At 40.5% G+C, this 21,029-nt stretch overlaps 2 protein-coding genes across 8 annotated transcripts; both read left to right on the top strand.

Moving 5' to 3' along the window:
* Positions 1–1,045: 1,045 nt before the first annotated feature.
* On the top strand, positions 1,046–8,101 carry zbtb35 (zinc finger and BTB domain containing 35). 2 transcript variants are annotated; one of them, XM_088294933.1, is made up of 9 exons: positions 1,046–1,197; positions 2,593–2,728; positions 4,946–5,047; positions 5,221–5,365; positions 5,540–5,648; positions 5,749–5,934; positions 6,040–6,415; positions 6,504–6,634; positions 7,062–8,101. In XM_088294933.1, exons 2-9 carry the CDS (start codon positions 2,611–2,613, stop codon positions 7,587–7,589), a joined length of 1,695 nt encoding a protein of 564 aa, XP_088151059.1. In that variant the 5' UTR covers positions 1,046–1,197; positions 2,593–2,610; the 3' UTR covers positions 7,590–8,101. The 2 variants fall into 2 exon arrangements, with proteins under 2 accessions (XP_088151059.1, XP_088151067.1); XM_088294941.1 differs by lacking the exon at positions 1,046–1,197 and adding an exon at positions 1,253–1,436.
* A 297-nt stretch (positions 8,102–8,398) lies between these two features.
* On the top strand, positions 8,399–20,753 carry nim1ka (NIM1 serine/threonine protein kinase a). 6 transcript variants are annotated; one of them, XM_088294904.1, is made up of 7 exons: positions 8,399–8,531; positions 16,341–16,400; positions 17,341–17,643; positions 17,724–17,836; positions 18,932–19,053; positions 19,150–19,296; positions 19,469–20,753. In XM_088294904.1, exons 3-7 carry the CDS (start codon positions 17,357–17,359, stop codon positions 20,222–20,224), a joined length of 1,425 nt encoding a protein of 474 aa, XP_088151030.1. In that variant the 5' UTR covers positions 8,399–8,531; positions 16,341–16,400; positions 17,341–17,356; the 3' UTR covers positions 20,225–20,753. The 6 variants fall into 6 exon arrangements, with proteins under 6 accessions (XP_088151030.1, XP_088151001.1, XP_088151047.1 ...); XM_088294875.1 differs by having other exon boundaries at positions 17,302–17,643; XM_088294895.1 differs by having other exon boundaries at positions 8,453–8,531; positions 16,181–16,400; positions 17,302–17,643.
* The last annotated feature ends 276 nt before the right edge of the window (positions 20,754–21,029 follow it).

Here is a 21,029-nt window from a genome sequence, read left to right as displayed (position 1 = left end):
CCAGAAATTCAATGTAACTCATTGACGAAGTCTGGCACCATACAGGTCACATCAACCTAACAAATGTCACATTCAGCATATTTGTGGCCATTGTTCCACACCAGGGCTTTTCCTTCAGCTTTAAAGGGCCACTTGCTCATGAGAGGCATGGCTTGGATTTATGGAACAAGATCAGCCTGTGAGGTTTAGTGTTCATTTCAAAGTGCCTGTCAAGGTTGCATGACTTAGCTTTATGATTCACTATGCTCTGGGCATCTTGTGGCAGAATTAGCAAAGCAAAGTAGCAAAGTCTGGCAGCACCGCAGTTGACTGGTTTCCACGTCTGCCTCACAGCGCAGAGGACGTGGATTTAAATCTGTCCTGCGATTGTCTCCAGCAGCGACCCTTGTGTGAGGATAAGCGGATCAGCTAATGGATGGATGAAGTAGCAAAGTCTAATTTTCTTTGTACAAATGGCAGAGGTAAATAACTGGGACCCTTTTGTTGAACCCAACATGCATATATTTGAATGTAGAAGGAAGCTGGAAGTACTTTGAGAACGCCTGGGAGAGAAAATAGGAAGGCAGAATTAGGAACAAGAACCGATTAAAGATCTGTGATGCAAATGTACAAACCAACTGATGTTGTCTTTTGTCACTTTTAAAACCTTTGATCTAGTTTACATGTGTAAACTATGATATGATGCTATACTACAAATATACATTAATAATAATAATAATAATAATAATAATAATAAGTTACGCTCTATTGTTCTGTGATTTAAAAACTTATTTAACTTCAAAGGCGTAAATGAATGACGCAATTTTCGAAGAATTAGAAGCTCCCTCTGCTGACCGTAGACAGACTGTACAACAAATTAACAAAACAAAAAATGGAAACACGAATTGATATTTTACCCTAATGAGAATAATCTTTGTAAGTTTTAAAATGTTTGAAAAACAAAAAAACAACTAAATAACCTTAGGCCACGAATGAAAGGTTCTTAAAATTGAACAATTATTTCTTCGTGAACGACACAAGGCTGTCGCCAAGCAACGAGGCGTCCTTTAAGGCCGTAAAGGCTTCTGGGAATCTGAGGCCTTTGCGTCCAACGACCGCCCTTTTCAGAGCAAGCCAGACAACCACAGCTAGCGCTACATGCGTTGAAGGAATGATCACCGACAAACAACTCTCTAAAGCGCCTTAAACGACCTTGAGGTATGCTTAGTGACGCTTTCGGTCGCGTTTTGTGACCAGTGGCCGTCGGAATTGAAAAATGTGTCCGGAAAAAGTGTATTTTAATGCGCGGTTTGATGACGTAATGTTGATTGTCAAACGCGAAATGGCGAGCATGCTAAGGGGCCTGTTAATGTTATCGGCAACATTCATTATGTGCCCTGTGGTCATTTTGGCCACGTTCAGTCACAGGGATGATTACAAGAACGTATTTGAAACAGGTACGTCAATTTGGAGCAATTTTTGTTTGTTTCATTTTTTGTAGTGAGTACGTCCCTTGGATGTAGTTAAGAATATGGGCGTGCTAACGTAGAAGTGCAGTAACGCTAGCATATTGAATATGTCGCATCATAATCTCATTCGGGCCACGATAAATACATCCTGTTGCCTTAATAGTCAAGGTACACACTTTATAATAGTCTATTTCTAAACTTAGTCCGTTGTTTTTTGGTTATTGATCAAGCAGCAACATTTCTAATTTACGACCTGTTACAGTCATACATAGGCTTCATCTGGATACCTCCTTGTGAACTTCCGCATAGCCCTAAGTTATTTATTTTTGGGACATTTAAATATAACTTGTTATTGTAGGTGACTTGCAGCAAGCAGGGGTGGCAAAGGTACTCATATGATTTAAATACAAGAATAAAAAATAACAGCTCCTCACAAAATAGCTCCCCACATATCAATATGCGTAATTCTCGTGCGTAGAAACAAATGCACCTTTCCTTCATGGGTTATGAGGGGCATTTTTTGAACGCCAAAAGTGTTTAGCCTGGCACAAGACGTAACGCATTCTCCCTGAACCATTCCTGTTGTCGACACCATCAGACAAGGATGCCACCATGATTGACTTGACCTCTCACTCTTTCTAGTAAGGAGTAGGAAGTTCAGATATCCATTTTTTAAATGAGCCCAGTAATGGTAATTTGTCATCAGAAAAACAAATACTCAATGGTTGGTTGTTCCATTGGTGACATAATGTCTCAAAGGCTAAGAATATTTTCCTTATTCTCACCTTTATTTAGACTGCAGGGGAGTGTGAGACTCTCACTTCAGAACTGGAGATGTTAACCCCTTTGTTTGTCCAAATGGTAAATTAAGACATCATGCGCTAATCTAAACATATACGGCTTCTCTCACAGTAATATTTATACCGGCAGCTGATAAAAGATGTATTAGGTGGTTTGGTTTCACACGTGGGCAGGCACTCCAGAAAAGTGTACAAGACAAAGGTACAGTTTTATGTCCCTTTGAACAGAAAGTGATGATGGCCCCTAGACTTTGGCACGTTGTTGAGCTTTGATGTCTTGTTCATCCAGGTTAAATTAGTGTTTGTTTTTTTTCTCGCATGTGATTTTTGTTTTTCCCTCATAGGAAAGAATCGGGTGAATAATGGCGGCTGAAGTCATAGGTGGCAGTGAGTTCCCCGCTCACTACAAAGTCATGATGGACAAACTGAATGAACAGAGACAGTTGGACCAGTTCACAGATATCACCTTAATTGTAGATGGTAAGTCGGTTGTATATACACAATGTCCTCTATGGGTGGGATAGTAAGTGGCCAATCACGATTACTTGCCTTTACATACAATTTAAAAAAAATCTGTGTGTATTAGGGCTGGGCGATATGACCTAAAATCAATATCGCGATAAATTGGGCAATTTTACCTCGATAACGATAAATGCACGATAAATTCCCCCTGAGGACCAAAATCAAAATAAATGCAGAAAATGCATATTAACTGCTTTTTTTTATTGACCAACTGGTACACATTACTTTCAATGAAAAATAGAAGTACAAAAATCATTTGAATAAACATTCAAAATAGCTTGCTTTGCATGACTTGAACAATGTCACAAAGAACAGGAAAAAAAGGGTACCTCTCACCGAGATGGTGTAATGCCATTTGCAAATGCTTAGATTTGTGTAAAGGTATCTTGTAAACAATATAAATAATGCCATGTGCAAAGGCACTAGTCGCCTGTAAACAAAATGCTAAATAAAATGAAAAAAAAACAAAATCAATGGAATGCCAGTGCCAAACAAACGCGTGTGCTTCATCAGTAAAATGTGCCGTCTCGAGTACTCCGGTGCGCAGTCGCCACGTCGTCTATGTACTGCACATTTCAGGCTCAAACAGGGATGCATGTTGCGACTCGACCACAAGTCGGATGTGGATGCAAAATGCTCGACATGTCTCCGCTCCCGTCCCGATGTTGTCCATATCGGGAAGTGCTGTTTGCGGCAAATATTTTCGTACCTCTTGTCGGCTACGTTCCTGAGGCGTTTAAATCCTGTGCGCTCCACTGTAACTTCAGGAGCTCTATCTTTAGCTATGTGCTAGGCTATCCCGTCCACCACTGAGACGTTCTCTCGTATGGTTTCGCCTCCGTTAGTGGGCTGTTGTCACTTGTCCAACCTTGCTTCTCACTTTGAACTTTTAGCACAAGCTCCAAGTCAACAGCATGGTTGTGTTGTGGGTGGTGAAAAAGAAAAGGTTGGACGCGCTGTTTCAGGTGCTTACGACGCACTTTGTAGTTCATGTTGTTTTGCTCAAACATCGTCTTTATGGAACCCAAAACATTTCCAAACGACAGATGTCGAATTTCTTTTTGGGACAAGCGCGACAAGACCAATTTCAACTAACGTTACTTCGTCTTTAGCCGTGTCAGCCGCTTCTGAATTTGAATCGCCAGCTACGAACGCGTCTTGTGTTTACATTCTTCTACAGCGCCTGAGTCACGTGACTACATGCGCTGGAGCAGACTTAAAGAGGCATGAACATTGCCGCAGACAGAAAAGACTTTCCTTTTTCATTTTTTTTTTAGACACCGAATTTACCGACATGGGCAAAATGATGTCGGTCATTCTAATAAATTTCGGTAACGGTAAATTTTCGGTTAATCGCCCAGCCCTAGTGTGTATATATATATTTTTGCCATGTTATCACAATTTTTAAAGCATCTGCACTGAAAACTAAAGGAACATTTTATTAACATGGGAAACGGGGCTGCTGGTTTAAGAAGAAAATATTCATCATGATCGTTTTAGTATTAATTGAAATCACGATTATTCAAACGATTTTTTTGGACACGACAAGAAAATGTTTAAATGGAAGCAGTATTAAGGCAAATCAAATTTATTTGATCTTAAAATTAAAATAAAGGCGCAAATGTATAAATAAATTATGTCCGTATATACACTGGCAGAACACCTGGAACAACCCACATGAGCAGATGTCCACACTGCACAGAAAAAAACTCTACAAGCGTCAACATGAAAAAGAACAGCTCCTTCAGGCACTGTCTTCGATGTCTGCCTAAAAATTGACACATTTCATTCTCCAAGGATTCCACTTCAACCTCAAGATAACAATACAAAAACATTACCAAGCTTGAATATTACAGCTAATTAGGTTGGTCTGGGCTAGTACATCCCATCCCCAATTAATTCAAGTAAGATGAACTTCCGTGTTACTCTGCTGAGGGAATATATTTATTTGTGTCGACGGTGGATGGATACGTAACCAATGAATGTATGTTTTGATCGAGTCAAGCTCTGTGTATTATGGTGCACTCAAGGCTTAATTACAGCAAGAGCTATGTCCGATCTGGTAGCCTATTTTAATTTTTGGGGGGTTACGCTGTGATGCTGCATCACCAAATGATGTCACTTGAGAGCACTGTAATGGAATTGGCTCTGTAAAATGTGTCTTTTCTTTCGTAGGGCACCAATTCCGAGCACATAAGGCAGTATTGGCCGCCTGCAGTCAGTTTTTCCACAATTTTTTCCAGGATTTTACCCAAGAACCCCTGGTGGAGATTGAAGGTACGCTTACTGGCAACACATTACAAATGTCATGTCTTATTTGTAGCAAAGTGTTTATTTGGACATTATTTGAGGAAATAGGCTTGTTATGTTTTGAGAAACTGAAAATAAAATTCCACCAATAATTTAGATTCGTAAGACCTTAACCACAGCTGGGGCTTTGTTTTTTACAGGAGTGAGTAACATGGCGTTCCGGCAACTGATGGAGTTCACATACACAGCCACATTAGCCGTGGCGGGTAAAGAAGAAGCCTTTGATGTCTGGAAGGCTGCCGAATACCTCCAGATGCAGGAAGCCATCAAGGCACTCGCCAATAAGTGAGACTTGCTTATAATGAACTTGTCCTCATGTTGGTGTGGGAAAGGCCCACCAGAATTACCAATGTATTTAGTACAAACGTGTGCTTATTTGAGAGTCTGTCACATCTTGTTAAAAAAAAGTTGTATTTTTCTGTCAAGTACACAATATGAAATGAGCATGTCCTCCCACAGGATAAACGACCCTCCTTCAGTAATATCAAAGGGCAACAATAAAAAGAGGAAGATTGCTGAGACGTCTTGTGTCATCACTGAAGCCTTACCCACGGTGGAAGGGGAACCAGTGCGTATTTTGTAGTTGTCACGGTTAACAGCACTTTTTGTGAACAGTGTCTTTAAACGTTGAACTGATGGCAAGTTGGTTGGCCTGGATGTTCTCACAGGTGGAGATACAGATGATAGCGGATGGTGGGATTGAGGTGGAAGACTCTGGACTGGAGGAGGTGGTAGACGCCGCAAAGAACGCCCAATCAAACGACTCGGCTTTGGCTCTACTTGCAGACATCACCAGCAAGTATCAGCAGGGTGAACCTTCACCACCGGTCATCAAGAAGGGAGACATAGAAGAGGTGCATTGAGCTTCATTCTGTCCAATATACAGTGGCATGATTTTATTTTTCCAAGCTCTGAGTATTAATGTGTCGTCCGATACGGTTTTGTCCCTGTTGGCACAGGAAGTCCTGTATCAGGAAGAAACAGTGACTGCCTCCAAGGTGCTGGAGAACGTGGAGGTGGTGGAGGTCCAGATTTCTCAAATGGACAACACGTTCAGCTGTAGCAAGTGCGACCGGACCTTCAAGATGTACTACCACCTCAAGCAGCATATGAAAACGCACTTCAGTCTGCTGAAGAAGCCGCACGTGTGCAGCCACTGTGGCAAAGCATATACGCGGGAGGGCGCCTTGAATCAACACTTGAGCTCCTTCCATTTTGATGCAGAAGAGCAAGCCCAGAACCAGAAAGCCCCAAAGAGAGTTCACGTTTGCGAGTACTGTAAAAAGCACTTTGATCATTTCGGGCACTTTAAGGAGCACCTGCGAAAGCATACTGGTAAGACTGAAACGGCTTGTCTATATTTTGGTGTGTTTTATAAAATCATGTTACATTGCTTGCTTTTTTTCTGGTGTGTAATCTGTAGGTGAAAAGCCATACGAGTGTCCTGACTGTCATGAACGTTTTGCGAGGAACAGCACGTTGAAGTGCCATATGGCGGCCTGTCAGAACGGGGCCGGAGCCAAGAAAGGACGCAAAAAACTCTATGAATGCCAGGTACAATCCAATGTACTAAATGAATCTGTTTTTATTAGCGGTGTGAGACCGGCAGTTTTTATTAGCAATTTTGCAAAATTTCCTAAATTACGTTAATACGTTTTACTTTTTTTTTTTTGTCAGTGATGCAACTAAACTTTTTTTGGTAATTTTTTTTTTTCCCCCACTCATCCACTAGCTTAAGGATGAGTCAAATATATACACCTCATTTTAGGATACAGGATATCTGGCCTTTAGCTCTTGAAAATAAACTTTTTCCACCTCGATTGCTAAAGCCGGATACTAGGGATGGGCGATGGAACCTCAAAATTATATTATGATATTTCAAGGACATTTATGATGAGGTGGTGTTTTGTTAAATTACTGTAAGAGTCACCCTAATTATCAGTTTGTGTACCCTGTTTAAGATGTTTCCCTTGTTCTCTAGGTATGCAGCAGTGTGTTCAACAGCTGGGACCAGTTCAAAGACCATCTCGTCAGCCACACAGGAGACAAGCCCAACCACTGTACCATGTGCGACTTGTGGTTCACTGACCCCCAAGAGCTAAAGGCGCACCTCAAAGAAGTTCACTCCATAGAAGATGAAAAGTCAATGGAAGAACTGACCATCACTGACGGCGCAGCGACGGCGGCGCTCACCATCACCACGCAGACCATGGAGGCCACAGAAACGGTGCTGCTGGAAGACGGCATCCAGGTGGAGAACATCACGGTGAACCCAATCGAGGTGATGGCAATGGACGAGGCGGCAACAGTCGTGGTAGAGGACGGAGGCGTGGCCGAGATGTGCGAGGAGGACGTGGAGAGACTGAAGCAGGCCGGCGTGCAGATCCAGATGGTACGCGTGTCTTCCATCGACATGGACGAGCAGCAGGTTGCCCACCCTCAGGTGGAAGTTGAGTTGGAGGAAGAGATGGTAAACATGGAAGAAACAATACAAGCAGTGGTTGTATGAAATTGAGCTGACACCGCATGAAGGATATTGAACATCAAGTTCCTTTTTTTTCTCATGTTATAACTTCCTGAACTCTGACAAATGGACAAAGATGTTGATTTGCCATGTTGTATTTATTTAAATTGTGGCATCCTATCGCAATTTGAGCCCCGAGTGATTTTTTTAATTTTTTTTTTTCCCCTCCCGCTCACCTGGCAAAATGATTTTGCTCAACATCTTATATTCCACAGTGGGCATGCTGCAGTTTTGTTCAACCTAACAAATTATTTTTTTGTAGAAAAAAACAGTAATAAATGGTGGTATACTTAAAAAGATTTTGTTTTTGGTTGTTTTATTTTTTTTATCTCTTAGTTTTTCTCAACCATTTGTCATGCAACCAGATTGAATTGTCACAAAGTATATACACTATACTGAAGTAATAATGATCTGGTTTCAATTTACTTAAGAAAACTGCTTGTACAGTTGAACATAAAGCTTTCATTCTGTTGTATTAAAGGCAACAGGTGAATCCACATGTTTTGTTTCTAATAGAGCAAGAACATTGCATTGTTCTGCTTGTCACCATTAGTCACAGGTGTAGATTAACAAGATACATTGCTAGTTAACTACATACACAAAATAAATGCAAACAAAATTTTATATTTTATCATTTCACACGGAACATAAATGGTTCGGAATGAGAGCGGGAGTGGCGTTGACAATGAAGATATTTAATTCACTACATAAACCACACCGCCCCGTGGGAACTCCTGCCTCCTCATTGGTCGAACGTCATACGACACAATCCGGAAGTTACCCCTAATTGGCTCACTCGGCAGCCGCTCAAAACAATTTCCCCTTGACAACAGAATCAACCTGGGTAGCAGCTGCGACATTCAATGTCACCTGGCAAGATGATTCTTCGAGAAAATCGGTGGAGCTTTCCCCAACAAATATATTAAGGTAACAGCTGTTTGTGGGACTGGTAGTATTTGATCTGCATGTGCTGGTGTTTTGAGAAGAAGCACGGGGAACGGGCCGGTGTCGTGCCAAAGTACTTACCCCCGAAAAAAATCTGTATCCCCTGTCGCGGGAGCGCGCACGCATTGACTGAAGGCGGCGCGATGTTACTACGTTTGTTTTCATTGAAAGACACGAAGAACGTATGATTTTGTGTTTTTGATTTGCTGTAATTTAAACTAGGTTTTCCATAAAAGTGGTAGTCTTCGTCGGTGTGGTTTTCAGCGCACCATTCGCTACAATTTAACACGTAAAGTAAGCGTTTGACTCCGCCGAAATTGGGGGGAAATTACCTGCATTTGAATTCGTTAGACCAAAGAAATTTTGCAATTAATGAAGCTACCATAAGGGAATTTCAGTGATCAAAACACGATGAAAAGGGCAGAGGATGAGTGAAGTGGGCTATCGTGTTTCCAGCGAGATCAAATTAAGTGGCAAAATGCAGATAGGCGTGTATGCGATAACTGTCGACTCGGACGCAGTATCACTTAGTGATGTACTTTAAGCGTGTGTTTTATTTTAGAATTCATGAAATTATTCATTTTCAAACATTTGTTTTTAATACAACTACGTTTACGAACCGTTTGTCTAGTTTTGTTGCTGTCCAGATCTGTGATCGACTTGTGTGCATCATCACTTGGCACACGCACACACTAATCTAATTGAGGATCACTGTGATTTACAAGATAGCTTAGCTTGGTAGGTAACAAGAGTTTGTGTCCGGCACCTGTCGCAGCCTTCTTCATAATAACTCCTTTCTTTGTCTTTTTAACCACAAAACGGTGAAAATAACCGAAAAACACGAGGAGCATATCTGTTTTGAAGTTTACATTAGTCGGTCATGTACATGAGGATACTACACTTATAACGCTTGTTTCTTGAATTTCAAATGGCTGCTGCGCAGTCTTTTCTTTTGGAAGGAATACTTCCACAAAATAAAACTGATTTTTTTTTTTATCACAAGAAAAGCGTAAGATCAGGACTCAAAATAAACTAACTTTCCTGGATTATACTTGTAGCAGTCCATCCGCCAGTGGTGGTTGGTTTTGAGGACTGTAAGTGCCAAAATGAAATAAATGAATTCACCTTGAAATGCTTAATTAAAATTGTCATTAATTGTTTCATTCATTAAGTATGGAATTAAATAAATCATATAAATAAATCAATGCACCATTAAATCATTAATTAAATGTTTCATTTATTAGTTAAGTGTGCAATTACATATATCCACGCGTCATTAATTAATTAGATTACCAATGATTTGAGTCACTGATAGTGTAGTGGTACACTCGCCCGAGTTGTGTGCGGGCACCGTGGGTTCAGTTCCCACTCAGTGACGGTGTCTATGTCTGCCCTGTGACTGGCTGGCGACCAGTTCAGGGTGTGCCTTTTGCCCCAAGTCAGCTGGGATAGGCTCCAGCCCCCTCCCGCGACCCTGTTCAGGATAAGCGGTGTGGATAATGACATGACATGACCAATGATAAGCTGTATATATATATATATATATATATATATATATATATATATCATTGTTAATTTAATTAATTACTGACATTGATTATTTATGTAATTGCATATTTAATTAATAAATGAAACATTTAATGACACTTTTATTTGATTATTTAATGGTGCATTTATTTATTTATCTGATTTATTTGATTCCATATTTAATGAATGAAACAATTAATTAATGCCACTTTATTAAGTAATTTTGGCACTTTCAATCCTCAATATTCTCGACTACCTTCAACACTTTTTAAAACAGCAGTCTACAATGTACAAACGAATTCCAGTATTTATCCCATGAAATGTTATTAATTAATTCCCCACAGTCATTTTCTTCCATCTTGACACTTTTGTTGCTTTCAGTGCATGTAAAAATGTCAGTTTTTTTTCCGCGCAGATCATCTTTTTGAGATATTTGGAGTTTAACCTATAAAAGCTTGCGTAATATGTATTGTACCATGCGTTGTAAATTAATAGCTATGATTCTCCCTCCCCAAAATACCACGTTACTGAGTCTAACTTGATTCATAATTATTACTAAATACATTACAATGTTACGTATTTTATTGTTAAGAGTATACCGTACTATGAAAATCTGATGTGCTAGAGAAAGAATACCAGGGCTGATTTGGAATCGGCGCAAAAACAATTAATCCAATAAAGTTTACTTGCATCTCTGATTAAACAATTTAGTAAAACTATGTTGAGCAGTGTAATTTGTATACACAGAAATCAATCATCAAATAACACCTATGAACTCACCAATTGTCTAGATTTATTTAAAAAAATGTGAAATTCACCAAATTGTGGCTTAGGAGGTTTCGCCTCGACGCCGGTGATATACTCTCCACACAATCAGTATCGAAAAGTTACATGTGCATGTAAATACAGATATCCTACACATCTTTTCTCTTCTTATAATGAATACGGTTGCGTCTACAAGTGCATGGATAACCAGTTGATTAAGATGCAGCCCTTCATGGGCAACTAACATGTGATTTTTATGTGTTTTTTTTCTGCAATGCATTGGATGGCAAATGTATTTTTGTATGACTATTGAAGCAAAAATCAGCACACGTGCTTGATTGTGTTTCACATGTGCGCTTGTTGTTTGATGGCCAATTCTTTTGAAATGCATGACATGCAAACATGGACATCTCCCTTGACTAAATAGATGCTAGCTGTTGCTGCAGTCCCTGTAAAGAGCCAGGGTCACTTTTTATAGAGATTAAACTTGCATATACTTCCCACTCCCTGTTAGTTGCTAATGTTCGAGTGTCATCGCTCACGGGACAGTTTGACAACATGTCATATTTGCACTATGGATTCCAAAGAGGCCTTCCCCTTTGTTCATCTCCATTGTTGCACTGCTGAGCTCTCAATCCTTGTCAACCGTGCATCTCAATTAACACAACAGGGAGCTTTGTGTGGAGTGGGCCTGCTGCATGTGTGTGTTTGCAAGAGCACTTTCGTGTCTATATTTACTCAAGTGCACTTACACAGCGTCTGAATGCGTGTCTGTGTGTTTCCTTTGCACCCAGATTCATGCCTGTGGTGTGAAAAGGTTGGAATGAGTGCAAACGTACACTTGGGCTGCCACAAACGATTATTTTGGTAGTCGACTAATCACCAACAGTAGTCGCGATTAGTCGACTAATCGGATCATAGGTGAATTGTGGCATGCCGCTGCTCTAAAATAACCCAAATTAGTTTCTAGCATGATTCTTTATGTTTGTACAAATTAATGAGATGATTCAACATTCAACTTTGATTAAACTTGGCTGTACCAGCAGTTCTGAGATGTTCATCAATGACGGTACAGCTTAAATTGAAGGCAATATTCTCGCCTTAAAAGTTTTGGCTGCTATTGTTTAATGAAACGAAAGCCATACACTATGCAGAGTTGCACGAATACGATGAAACTATCTCTAAATGCAAAAAGAAATACCTGTAAATAAATTTTACTCTTCTTTGGCACCAAGCATTTTTTTAATGAAGGTCATGAAATCAGAGGAGTAAATTAGGAAAATGCGCTGTGCTAAAGAAAACTAAAATAAACACAATAAACACATAAATAGTAGTAAATTGGTCTACACAATCTAAGCAACAGGGGAAAAAATCTTTAACTATTGGGAGGAACATTTTTTTAAATTATTTTTTGTTAGTACTATAACAGTATATTGCAATTTATGTGTTTTATTGTTATGTATTGTCAATGAGGGCTTGTGGCTAATATGTCATGTTTTGTTACTCTGAGTACTGAAATTTCCCAGTTTGTGAACACGTCACTCTGACCGCAAGAGATCTTTCTGGTTCGATGTCGAACACGGAATACGCACAATTTTGGTTGTTAAAATCGTGACCTCCTTAATCCATATTCGATGATGTCCAACTTGTGTGTGTGCTAACTACAGCTAGCTTGCAGACACGACTGAACGTGTCAGGAAATAAAAAAAAAACAAGGTATCAGCCACAATGTGCTTCCTTTTTTGGTGTTCGAGAATCCACGTTGTGCTGCCATGAACGGGAAGTTTGCATCGTAAATATTTGCGGGTGAAATGTGCCGTAACTTTAGGACTCTGTTGCTAACACCAGGTAGCCATGACACCCTTTCTCACTACCCACAATGCTTCTGTGTAGATCACGGATGACCTGGATCTCCGCGACTGCACATGTGCGACCTAGACAGGCATATAGCCAGCCGGGAAACTCTCGGGACGAGGCTGTTTTAAGACAAAAGCAATGCGGCAAATAAATAAATGTAAGAATGAACGCCTCGTCGTATACTTAAATTAATTGTCGACGATTTGGATCGTCTACGTCGTCTTGATTAATCGACTAATCTTGACTGCTCTAACATGAGGCAGGAATATTCAAACCAAAATCATACCACTGGAACAGTGTGCCTTGAATGGAAACTGTGCCTCATTTTTGATCCACAGCTGCAGTGGATGGGCTCTAGTGTTTTCCATTGTTGAAGTGTGTGAAGAGGCTGCTGATGCTAGCAGTGTGTTCAGCAGCACTGGCGCGAATCCCCTCTGGGACCCTCAGACAAATCACCTGCTGAGTAAGGATCCATACTTGGCTTCTTGGCTGATGAAGGGCAAGGGCACATTATTTGTGTGCCATCTCAAGTGAACATCAGAAACGTTAGTAGTTAGTCTAAAGATATATTGCAGAATCCTTTATATTCATCGTAAAGTTCAACACAATCTGCTGGACACTGGTTGCAATTCAATTAAAGTTGAAAATAGATTTTATTTACTGTCATTTTTTACTTCTGGGTTAGTGAAAAACTACGGTGGATTCTGGTTTGTGTCCAAATTTAATAACATCACCGCCGTAGAAATTGGTTTTCCGTCATTAACCTGTAACATGAAGCGCTGTATTCGTCCTAAACGTTTGTATGTAATGGTCATTGTGAGCAACCTGCATGGTGGGGATTCCTGCTTGTGCTTGGGTAGCAAGTCGTGTCACATTAGGGCTGCAGCTGTTGAATTTTAGAATCAAGTACTCATTTTCTCATCGATTAAAGGAGTCATCGGTTGAAAATGGATTTAGCATTAACAACATTTTTTTTGTTATCCACGTGGTGTCACCATTCTCTCATTCCCGCACTGTAATAGTCGTGACTTTGTGTGTTTGTGGCTTTAAAAAGTGCCGCCGGGCCTAATGAGTGATGTGGACGTCATCAAATGAGAGTGTAGCGTTTGCTGTTGTCGGGTTTGATTCAGAAGTTCCTACAGTTTCACAGCAACCATGACAAACAAAATTAGTCTACGTTGTCGCAAAAAATGATTCATAATTGACCAAATACAGTCTGATAGAAAAGTAGGATTTTAGAAGAGGCCTGTGCTCTACTCGTTGATTTAGTTCCACATTAACTGCTCAAGGAGCATAATGGGGTATTTAACATGTTTCTCAAATGTTTGCTACTCCAAAACCAAAAAAGTTATATTTATTCTATGCGTTTTCAATGTCCATCAGGATAGTAAGTGAAACCACAGTTGGCAGCAGGACAGCAGCAGTCATCTCGTCGCTCCTTCAAGAATGCACATTTAAATGGGGTTGTAAGTTTCAGCCTCTCCTCTGATGCTTTCTTTGTGTGCACTAATTCACCCATCTGCTGTATTTAACATAAAAAAAACGCTCAGGTTAAATGCGGCGTTGTACAACGGCAAACATGGCGCTGTGTGCTCTCTTTCTTGACACACTCCCTAATGGTGGGCGCTCGATCCTCAGCCTGACAAAGACAAACACCCTTGCCAAGCAACCTGTAGTTTAGGAGATATCAAGCACTGGACAATGTGGAGAAAACTGCTCATCTGCATGCACTGGGAGTGTGGAGCGCAATTTGAAGCCATTTTTGCACTAAGTCCACCTTTTTATTTTATTTTTATTTTTTTAATGGTGTCAATGCTCAAGAACATCTCATTTCCTGAGAGTGCTCGGGGCTCATGTGTTTACCTCATGCATTTTCGTCCTTTTATTTTGTTCTTTATATTTATACACACAAAAGGCTGGTATTCTCTTTGCATGCCCTTGTCGGGTGCCTGAGATCAATGCTGAAATATTCATTCATGGTGTTTGATTGCACAGAGATTGCGGATCTAAAAAAAAAAAAAAGAAAAAAGACCTTTGATTTAGTGGTACAGTTGTAACATGGGCTCATTTAAATATGGAGATGAATGAGAGAATCTCTCTTTACCTTGTTTTTTTTCTCACTATCATGTAGCAGGCAAATCGATTTTCCAACAAATTCATGCTCTTTTAATTAGATGGTTGCGTAAATTGTCTGGTTTCATACGCTTGACTATGCTGTGTGACTTGGTGAATTTTAGATCTCTTAAGACGTTGACATATTTGAATTGTGTTGAATGTTTATGTGCAAAATGATGCGGCGTCTTAATATTGCCTTTATTAGTCCCACAATGGGGAAATTCGAGATTCGAACCCAGGCCTCCTGGGGAGACTGGGTCCTGAACGCGGCGCCTTAGACCACTCGGCCATCTTCAAGTGACAGAGACCTTGTGGATTTCTCCACTCGGTTGAAACCAAGCGAAGGGCACAAATAATTCAGGCCCTACTAGTTTGCTGTCTAAAAATATAGGGATTGAAATTGACAGTAAAATAAGAGGTTGATGAAGGATCCTTTTCAAGCACAAACTAATGAAGGAGCTGCAACCAGTCGAGGTGGTGTTCCTTCTCATCATTTATTTTGTGTCTGTAAAAGATCCCAAATGGCGCTAAATCACGTTCATTGTCACCAACAAATTGCACACGCTGTTGGCAACAGGCATGAAAATGACGTTAGGCTACCATATTTAAAAGACACTTGCGCTTCAGGTTGCTCTGATGGTATTCATCATTGAACATTTGCGAGAGGACCACAATAGCAAAATGAAGTTTGAAGTGAGGAAATTGAAAGTTGTCGTTGAAAAATCCTGAGCTTAGTCGATCACCTTTTTCATCCGAATTTATGTTCTGATTTGTTCCGACATTCTTCGAGCCACCCTCAATTCCTCATTAATATATTGAGATGATGGAAAAATAATGTTCATCTTTAATTTTATGACATGACCAGCAATAGTTTGTGACCTGTAATTTATTTTGTACTATATATTTTTTGTGGGGGAAACAAAAAATGGGTGAGTTGGATCTTTTGTCTTGAGGCAAGAGAGTGATGAGGATTTATTTCTTGTTTGTTCTGGCTCTCATAGCAACGTTAGCCAACAGTTGACGTGCACAATGTAAACCGCACTTTCACACAGGAGGTCATCTGGATTGCGCACTAATTACCAGAAACGTCTGAATTAGAAATTGAAATAATGACTTCTCTGTGTTGGATTTCTTCCAGATTGCGGTAATAAATGTCTGCACCCCTGACACTATCATCTGTTCCACCTCTTTTGTACCCAGCCTGCCTTTTTCCATCCCCCGCCCAGCCCCTCTTACTCTCCTCTTCAATCTGTGTTATATTTAAACCTCGGACGCTCAAATGAGCCCATTTTAAGCCACACTGACCTCTTGAGTAAACGCCTCCATTGTGGATGACTCTCATAAGACTTACTCTCGACTGTCTCCAGCTTCTTCGCCCACGCATCTAAAGCTATGACTGACGGACTCCCAAGGACTCATCTTAAGATTCAACAAGATTATAAATGCTTTCAAATTCAAAGGAAAAAGTGCTGCTGACTCAGTGGAGTGTGATCATTTTTTGTTGATGATACTTTTTTTTTTTTAAAGCATGACATTTGGATTAAGACACTGACATGATTCAGCTGCTAATGGCTCATCTATATGAAGGTAAGTGTTATTTTTTTTTGTCCTGTATGTCACATTATTTGCCTGTCCATTGTTTATTTTATTGTATATTATATAAACATACGTATTAGATTATGTGCATGATATTGGAAGGCAATCCTCAAATTTGAACCGGGGCAAACTGAATTTCAGCCAAAAATGTGTATAAAAAAATGTTCTTCTGAAGTCAAACAGAAATGTGAGTTCAAGGCATCAATGTCACCGAATTTTGAGAGGCTTCATCTTAGTGAGATTCTACAGTCTCATCTCCATAAGTACTTTTCTTTTTATTTGGCTTTTTTTGCATGTGCTTTTTGTGGGTCTGTGAGTTGTGTGACGTCACCAGAGAAGAGTACTTGAGATGCAACACAGAAAAGTAGAAAAGGTCTTGGCTGCTCACATGTCGCTAATGACTAGCCATTTTTACTGTTATATGTCAAAAGATGAGTAGCTTGACCTTGTAGAAACTATCATTTAATTTTTTTTTTATTCTGAATGACAGTCTGTAATGCGTAAATATTACTTAAGACCTTGTCCATACAATTAATTAAGCTTTAATGATCGCAACACTTATGTGCTGGGAACAAATTAACTCGACATTATTTCTTAGCAAGAAGCTGAATTTTCAGGGGGAAAAGTCAATCGACATATCAAAATACATTTTGTTGAAACTTTGGTTCCACTGCAATGCTGGTATTGTACAATGTGTTATTTGTGGGTGTTTTCCTAGGTTAATACTGCTGAAATAATAAAGTCTAATATTTGCATGAGCAAAACACGACTTTGAAAAGGCGCTACACAGAATAATCTTGAACTTAATACGATGATTGTGTTTAACTGACATTCTTGTTATCAAGTGCATACTGAAGCTGTAGCATAATAATGGTTTCTTCTACAACACCAGCTGCCATGAGGTAAACCCCCCTGGTGTCCCTCCACCCAGGGTGTCCGTTGGCAGGATGACTGCCGTCTGCCCCTCAGAGAGCAGCCCGGAGGGGGCCAAAGCAGGGGCAGGGGCCGCGGGAGCCACAGGGTGCAGCTCCGTTTCCGGTGTCGACACCGGGGAGTCCATTGACGACTCTGCGGGAAGTTCCGTTGGAGACCCAGCGGTCTTGACACATTGCCAGAAGTACATGCGATGCAGTACCCAGGACAGCTCCGACATCAACACAGATGACGAAGGCACGACCATCCGCCGCCTTACCCCACTGGAGAGGCTCAACCTGGATATGTGCCAAGATGAGAGGTGAGGCTCTGATTTATTATTTTTGTTTTCTGTCTTCACTACATCTGTGTTACATTTCTTTGTTTTGTGGTTGGCATCAGGGTGGTCCGTGAACTTACAGTGGGCAGAAGAATTAGCTTCTACAAAATTCGAGGAGAAATCGGCTGCGGAAATTTTTCCCATGTCAAGCTGGGAATTCATGCACTCACGAAAGGTAAAGCGAGCGCAATCGTAAATTGACACTGAATTTACAAATATGTGCAATGTGACTGCAACTTTTTTTTTTTTTACTGTTGAATTAACTGAAATCTTGTCCATGAGATTGAAGTCATCAGTGATGCTATTTAAACTTCCATTTATTTATTTATTTAGCTTTTTAAACTTAAGTTTTGTGTTACTTATGCAGTGTATTTTCTCGTGTAGTAAAGATTGCACAACCTCGTAGGTGTGTCAGTTTGGAGGTTTTTCTCTAATTCTACAAATATAACTTCACATGTACTGTATGAGATCAGCTCCCGCTGTTTTGTATTGAACAGCTCGTTGCAACGCTAAATAAAGTGTCCTTTGGCAGTAAGTCACTGTAAATAAGTGATGGGGTCCTGGACATGGGGATGATTGAGGTGAACTGAATTGATTGCCTGCTGACCTTCAACAGAGTCATGAGTGATCTCGTTTCCATAGTGACATGACTCGTCAAAGCTTAAGAGGGAAGAAATGAGGTTACTTTTGTTTCTTCTTCTTTTTTTTTTTTTAAACCTTAATATAATAAATAAGAGTAATTAATCTGGGGTTTTCTAAATTAAAGGTTGGCCTTTTAATTTTTTATTTTTTTCAATTTCATCCAGAACCCGTTACCTAAAAAGGGTTTAGCAAAAACACAGAGGCTAGGCTTGAGAAGCTTGAGTGAAGGTGCTTCTTTTCATTGCCATTTTGAAAGGGTCTTGGTATTTTTTTTTTTGATGCATTGGATGATGGACATTTTAGAATGGGTTGGGATTTCAATGAAAAAATTGGTTTGGCTGGCAAACAGCCCAGAGTGTCCACTGCCTCTCGCTCAAAAGTCATCTGGGATAGCCTCAAGCTGACCCACAACACTGATGAGTAAAGGTTGCACAAAACATTGATGGATGGATCAAAAAAAAAATATGTCATGCTTTTCAAATTGGGTTATTTTACGTCTTCTCATGACAAAACAAAATATTTATGCTTATTTCCAAAATTCCCCTGCTTAACTTCCCCTCGTACTGGAATCTCTATGTAAATGATGCACCCATTTGATTATTTCACTCTTCTTTTCTTGCAACACGAGACAAAGTGGCCATCAAGATCCTTGACAAAACCAAGCTGGATCAAAAGACCCAGCGTCTGCTGTCCAGAGAAATCTCCAGCATGGAGAAATTACATCACCCTAACATCATACGCCTCTATGAGGTTGGACTCTTAGACCCGTTCATGTCTTGATGTGTTCAGCATTCAAATGTTTCAAGACGCCGTGATCACGCCTTTTTCCTCTTTCTATATCCTAAGGTGGTGGAGACATTGTCACGCTTACACCTAGTGTTGGAGTACGCTGGTGGTGGGGAACTCTACAGCAAAATCACCACAGAGGGGAAACTTTCTGACGCCGACAGCAAGATTGTCTTTGCTCAGATCCTGTCTGCCGTTAAACACATGGTTGGTATAATATCCCTAGAAAATTCTTTGCAAATATTTACTGATTTCCTGAGCCAAGCATGACATTCAGATCTTGCTATCTGTCTTAGTGCCATTCAGGTTGACACTTGTTCCTCATTGTTTGATCATTGATTTGATATTTCATCTACTTATTTTCTTTTTTTGCCAACAGCACGAAAACAACATAATTCACCGTGACCTGAAGGCAGAAAACGTCTTCTACACCAGCAGTTCTTGCGTCAAAGTGGGCGACTTTGGCTTCAGCACGATGAGCCATCGCCACGAAACACTCAACACTTTCTGCGGCTCACCGCCTTACGCCGCCCCTGAGCTCTTCCGAGATGAAAACTACGTGGGTGTCTTTGTGGACATCTGGGCCCTGGGAGTGATGCTCTTCTTTATGGTAACCGGCACCATGCCGTTCAGAGCGGATACTGTGGCTAAACTTAAGAGGTGCATCCTGGAAGGCGCCTTCACGCTGCCCTCCTGGCTGCCGGACGCATGTCAGAAGCTGATCCGGGCGATCCTCCAACCTTTACCGGCTGACCGATGCTCCGTAGAACAGGTGATGGGCAGCGACTGGATGCATCGTGTTGAATTCCCGCGACCCATGGAGCCCTTCAAGCTGGAGCCATCTCACCTTGCAGAGAATGATCCTTCTGAGATGGGGGTGGAGGAGATGGAAGTAGTAACAGCTCTAGGAACACTTGGCATCACCTCAGAACACATCCTGAACAACCAGGGAAAGGACTGCAGGAGTTCCATCACAGGAGTGTATAGAATCCTGCTGCATGCCGCTCAAAAGAGACGCGCTCTCGAGAGCATACCAACGAGCACGCAGACAGTGAGTCCAAAAGTGACTAAAAAGGAGCGTCTAAAGGTGTACCGCAGTTTACGGCACACATCCAAACTCTGTTTGATTCTGTGACATAATGCTAGATTATATTTTATGTACAGTACTGTTCACATTAAGCGAGACTGAATTTTGGTTTGAAAAAGGGAAGTTGATGTCCAGCAGTCAGCCAGTTCTTAAAACATGGAACACCCCATTCGGAAAATGAAATCTCGGATTTCTGATTTTCATATAATTCATTTCGTTCGTAAGCGAAATTAGTCACTGTGAGAATGTCGTTGAATTAATTACCTCATCTTTTGACGCAGACTTGGTCTAATCCACAAGATGTGGACAGTGTGATTTCCGAAAAGATTTGGGTTCATTTTGGATGGGTGAAAGTGGCTGACACTTGGCACAGCACAAAAGCTGGCATAATAATAACCAAATCACTGCAGCGTGTGCAAAGGCTTGCATGCACATATGTATGTTGTCTTCAGGATAAGCTTTCCATTTGCAATGTCTTTAGAGATGCTTCATTGCCATCTTGCCTCATGTATCTCTATGAGATGAGCCGCGGGTTGGTGGCCTGTTTGGAAAAGCCAATAAATTACTTGTAATTTGCTTTGAATCTAATTTTAATCCACTGGCATCATACCTACCCATAAATATGTGAACTAAAACAATTTTGAATGTGGTCAATGCTTTGTCCCCACACCGCAAGATAATATTCACAAACATAATATTCAAGTATGGCATTGAAAAAGAGGCACGCATTGAGGCTGAACACCATTATTACTAAAGCAATAAATGAACCTTTGTCTTCAAAACAGTTCACAATCTATATTTATCTAATAGCAGGACCAAAATATAACAATTTCAATTGTTCAGTTCTTCATGA

Source organism: Idiotropiscis lumnitzeri, chromosome 1 (assembly GCF_059441095.1).
Source record: "Idiotropiscis lumnitzeri isolate Australia: NSW breed Sydney's pygmy pipehorse chromosome 1, RoL_Ilum_1.0, whole genome shotgun sequence".
NCBI lineage: Eukaryota > Metazoa > Chordata > Actinopteri > Syngnathiformes > Syngnathidae > Idiotropiscis > Idiotropiscis lumnitzeri.
Note: the sequence above shows the minus strand (reverse complement) of the source record. Positions and strands in the feature narration are given on the sequence as shown.

Coding starts and splice junctions, on each gene's coding strand:
- zbtb35 (XM_088294933.1), top strand. CDS start 2,611: ATGGCGGCTGAAGTCATAGGTGGCAGTGAGTTCCCCGCTCACTACAAA. Junction 5,366..5,539: donor ATCAAGGCACTCGCCAATAA/GTGAGACTTGCT, acceptor GTCCTCCCACAG/GATAAACGACCCTCCTTCAG. Junction 6,416..6,503: donor GCACCTGCGAAAGCATACTG/GTAAGACTGAAA, acceptor TGTAATCTGTAG/GTGAAAAGCCATACGAGTGT.
- nim1ka (XM_088294904.1), top strand. CDS start 17,357: ATGACTGCCGTCTGCCCCTCAGAGAGCAGCCCGGAGGGGGCCAAAGCA. Junction 19,054..19,149: donor ACATCATACGCCTCTATGAG/GTTGGACTCTTA, acceptor CTATATCCTAAG/GTGGTGGAGACATTGTCACG. Junction 19,297..19,468: donor TGTCTGCCGTTAAACACATG/GTTGGTATAATA, acceptor TTTTGCCAACAG/CACGAAAACAACATAATTCA.